We start from the raw sequence: 3,994 nt of genomic DNA, 5'->3' as shown, positions 1-3,994 counted from the left end.
GCCACCTTAATACCCTTGCCTAGTGATTCATCACTGCTTTGGTCTCCAGTGTAGATTACCTGTAGATTACCTGGGATTATCATTCGCCAGCTTTTTAAATGGAGAGCAGAAGTTAGAAAGTTTGTGCTTCCGAAGTTTAATGGGAGAGTGTATGTTTGTAAACCTTCATCATAAAAGCATCCTGGATTCACCTCTGCTGTGAAAAACTGCCGTTCTTTAACAGGGTGCAACGGGAAAAAACAAGCAGCAAGAGAAGATTTCATCTGGACACGTTACGTAGGAGACCTATATCAACCAAAAATTCAATCGAGAGAGCTGAGATCCTTGGACACGCGAGTCAGCTGATTAGCAGAGAAGCATAATGAGGTCCAATGTCTCTCAGGTGGAGTTCCAAGAGGACTTCTACATACCCATTCCCCTGGACACCCACAACATCACGCTGCTCAGCCCTTTTCTGGTGCCACAGGATCATCTGGGTCACAAGGGGGTCTTCATAAGCATGGCCGTCTTCATGTGCATCCTCTTCATTGTGGGCACGTCCATCAATGCCCTCACCATTGTGTGCACGATGAAGTTCAAGAAGCTGCGATCCCACCTTAACTACATCCTGGTCAACCTTGCTGTTTCAAACCTACTTGTGTCGACGTTTGGGTCCTCCACAGCCCTCTATAGCTTCATATCACGGTACTTCATACTGGGACCTTTCATGTGCAAGGCTGAAGGTTTCTTATCTGCTCTGGGAGGTAGGGATGTCACTTGCCCTCTGTGGTGCTAGCTTCTCTGTTTTCTCTTAATACAACCAAAAAAAGAATGATGAAATATTTAACATAGCAGAATTCTGTTTGGTAACAGACACGTCATGAAGGATAAATTTAGAGCTCAGCCAGAAGAAAAAAATACATAGAGAGATATTTTGATTACAGACACATACACACAAGGGATTTCTGTCATAAGTAGGATGTAAAAGTAATTCCATGTACTCAAGATGCAGAAGATGTAATGGTAGTCGTATAATAATAAAATTTAATTAGTAATGTTCAATTCATTCCCAGAACTGATTGTGATTCTTCAAATTACTTATACATGCAAGCTTTGGGTCTCCATTAAATTGTGCAATCAGGTATCAGGGTGCTGTGATGGGTTGGCCCCCCATCCTGGGTTGTTCCCCGCCTTGTGCCTATTGCTTCCGGGATAGGCTACGGACACCCCGCAACCCAGAAGGATAAGCGGTTTGGAAAATGGATGGATGGATGGTATCAGGGCATAACATCCATTAAATATAATCCGATTCAAAAGCTTAGCAATGCCTTCTCATATAGGAGCATGGCCTATGTCCTCTGTGCTGCAGGAATGGTGAGTCTGTGGTCTCTCTCGGTGGTGGCTGCCGAGAGATATCTGGTCATCTGCAAGCCAATGAGCTCCTTCACCTTCAAGAACACCCATGCTCTGATTGGCTGTGCAGTCCCCTGGATATTTGCATTAATCGCTTCTCTGCCTCCGCTGTTTGGCTGGAGTAGGTAAGAAACGACCGTCTGCCTGTCTGCCTGTCTGCTGTTCCTTCAGTGGTCCCAGATCCTAACTCTCTCTCCCTGCACAGATATATCCCTGAAGGTCTGCAGTGCTCCTGTGGACCTGATTGGTACACAGTGAACAACGAATACAACAATGAGTCTTACGTCGTGTTCCTGTTTGTCTTCTGCTTCGGTTTTCCCTTCAGTGTCATAGTCTTTTGCTACAGCCGGCTGCTCTTCGCCGTCAAAGCAGTAAGGAGGAGTCATTTCCGTCACGTGATACAGACGCACAGAAATCTTCTCACGATGCTGTTCCTCTATTCATTCAGTGCCTTCTCTCCATTAGTTTACAAAAAAAACTAAGGTCCTCTCTGCTTATTCACCTGCATATTCACAGAAGATAAATACACTCTCAGAAAAGAAAGGGAACCAATTTGTACCTTTGCTGGTCACTGGGGCTGTGCCCTCTAGGGTCAGCCAATTGTACCCTTAGCTGTAGGTAAATGTACCTTTTAGTCTAAATTAAGCTACAGAAATAGACTCTGAGGACAGGGACGGATAATGGGTTGTGTGGGCCCCTGGGAAAAACGTTCGCGAGTGACCAGCAAAGGTATAAACTGGTTCTCTTTTTTCTGAGTGTATGTAAGAAAACCTTGTCATTTTGCATCACAAACCTCACATCTTTTACTCATAAACTCCTTAAAATGACTGATGATTTACCACACTTTTGATTATTAAATAAAATGCTATTTTATTTAATGGTTTTACATATAGTAACATTACTAGTATTACTTATTAGTTTTACTTAGAGCATCATGTCCACCAGGCCCTGGTGTAATACATGTAGTTGCTGTGGTGTGCAGTCGATGCCCCAACGTGATACAGCCTCTCTGTTGTGCACGTAGGTCGCTAAGGCTCAGGAACAGTCAGCCTCCACCCAGCAGGCTGAAAGGGAGGTGACAAAGATGGTGGTGGTGATGGTGCTCGGTTTCCTAGTGTGCTGGCTTCCCTACGCCACCTTTGCCTTGTGGGTGGTGACCCACCGTGGTGAGATCTTTGACCTGCGGCTAGCCACAATCCCCTCCTGCCTGTCCAAAGCATCAACCATTTACAATCCCATCATCTACGTTCTGATGAACAAAATGGCACGTGAGGCATCGCCGCGTAAATGATAAAAGACCAGCTTTTCAAGTGTTTTCATTTCTGTTTTTAACATCGGTGTCTTCATATTTTGATTCCTCTGCATTATTATACAATTATTGTATTGTTTCGGGTTATACATTCAGTTGCATAAATATGAAATATTTTAATGTAATTGGCTAAAACCAGATTGCCATCTCTCTCTTTCAGTTCCGCTCGTGCATGATAAAGTTGGTTTTCTGTGGCAAGAATCCCTTCGGAGTTGAAGAGGAGAGCTCCGTATCACAGGACACCCAGGTCTCCTCTGTCTCTTCTAGTCGAGTGTCACCCTCGTGAACCCAGCTACACAAAGTTCCTCTTTGCTCTGTCCGCTGCCCCCCACTTTCTTCATCTTAGAAAAACAGAAAAAATCCTTAACTGTAGACAGCGTCTCCACACTGCCCATTATCTTGACAGAAGCCAATGAACTGGTCAGACGTTATCAATTAACAAGAGCTAGTTCAGCTGACTCCTTCAGTAATCTATCTTAACGTCTCCCCTCGAAATCTATAGTTACCCCTATGATCCTCTTTTCTAATCTAGGTTGGCTGACCCCCGACCATATATTTCACCATCAACATTCATGCTAGAAAAGGACTGAATTATATCAGTGACCTATGGCACTTTGTGTCACATCTCATCAATGTTGTTTCCTGGGAGCATTTAAAGGGGAATTACATTCTTACATAACCTCTGGATACTATGTAACACACACTTAACACAAATATTGGTCCTTTTGGGGAAAAGCATTTCCCACCTCAGTTTTAATGTACCTGACTGGGGCTCTTATTGTGATGATTTTATAAAAAGATAAACACATTTATTTCTTGTATATAAAGTAGAGGAAAAACAAGCCTAGCACCGGATACTCAGGGTGTTTCATTCTGTTTTAATTTCGTTCACTGAAATGTACACTCCTGCATGAATTATATTGCACTGTGTCATACCTGTGGAAGAAGGGGGTTATTTTAATGAAGTAGCTGCAGCCATTTATTGTAATAAAGGAAATATCATGACGGAATGACAGAAACGTGGGCTGAATGGTGCTTTTGCGGTTGTACTGGCTGAGGTGTGACGATGAAAGCAAACCAGTGCTGCAAGCAATTGGATGTGAGGGAAAACAGACAGAAGTAAGACAAAGGACGAGATTTCTGTGGTGAAGGACATGCCTCGTACAATGAAACTCAATTCTCATCCATTTATAATAGCACCTTCTGTAGGAACCATTTAAATTTATGGGGAGAAATAAGAAAAAAATAATTAATTACAATACAGCTGATTTATAATGGATAGACTGCTGGACC

The 3,994-nt window shown here is 43.1% G+C and overlaps 1 protein-coding gene across 1 annotated transcript; it reads left to right on the top strand.

Moving 5' to 3' along the window:
• The first annotated feature begins 361 nt into the window (after nucleotides 1–361).
• Nucleotides 362–2,987, top strand: opn1sw2 (opsin 1 (cone pigments), short-wave-sensitive 2). The gene is made up of 5 exons (XM_049023396.1): nucleotides 362–743; nucleotides 1,349–1,517; nucleotides 1,598–1,763; nucleotides 2,417–2,656; nucleotides 2,862–2,987. The coding sequence occupies exons 1-5, from the start codon at nucleotides 362–364 to the stop codon at nucleotides 2,985–2,987; spliced, it is 1,083 nt and encodes a 360-aa protein (XP_048879353.1).
• Nucleotides 2,988–3,994: the final 1,007 nt, after the last annotated feature.

This window comes from Brienomyrus brachyistius, chromosome 8, assembly GCF_023856365.1.
Source record: "Brienomyrus brachyistius isolate T26 chromosome 8, BBRACH_0.4, whole genome shotgun sequence".
In the NCBI taxonomy this organism is placed as follows: Eukaryota; Metazoa; Chordata; class Actinopteri; order Osteoglossiformes; family Mormyridae; genus Brienomyrus; species Brienomyrus brachyistius.
Note: the sequence above shows the minus strand (reverse complement) of the source record. Positions and strands in the feature narration are given on the sequence as shown.

Bases quoted from the DNA above. Each gene is read 5' to 3' on its own strand.
- opn1sw2 (XM_049023396.1), top strand. From the start codon at position 362: ATGAGGTCCAATGTCTCTCAGGTGGAGTTCCAAGAGGACTTCTACATA. The intron at 744-1,348 runs GTAGGGATGTCA...TCTGTGCTGCAG, and splicing joins TTTCTTATCTGCTCTGGGAG to GAATGGTGAGTCTGTGGTCT. The intron at 1,764-2,416 runs GTAAGGAGGAGT...TTGTGCACGTAG, and splicing joins TGCTCTTCGCCGTCAAAGCA to GTCGCTAAGGCTCAGGAACA.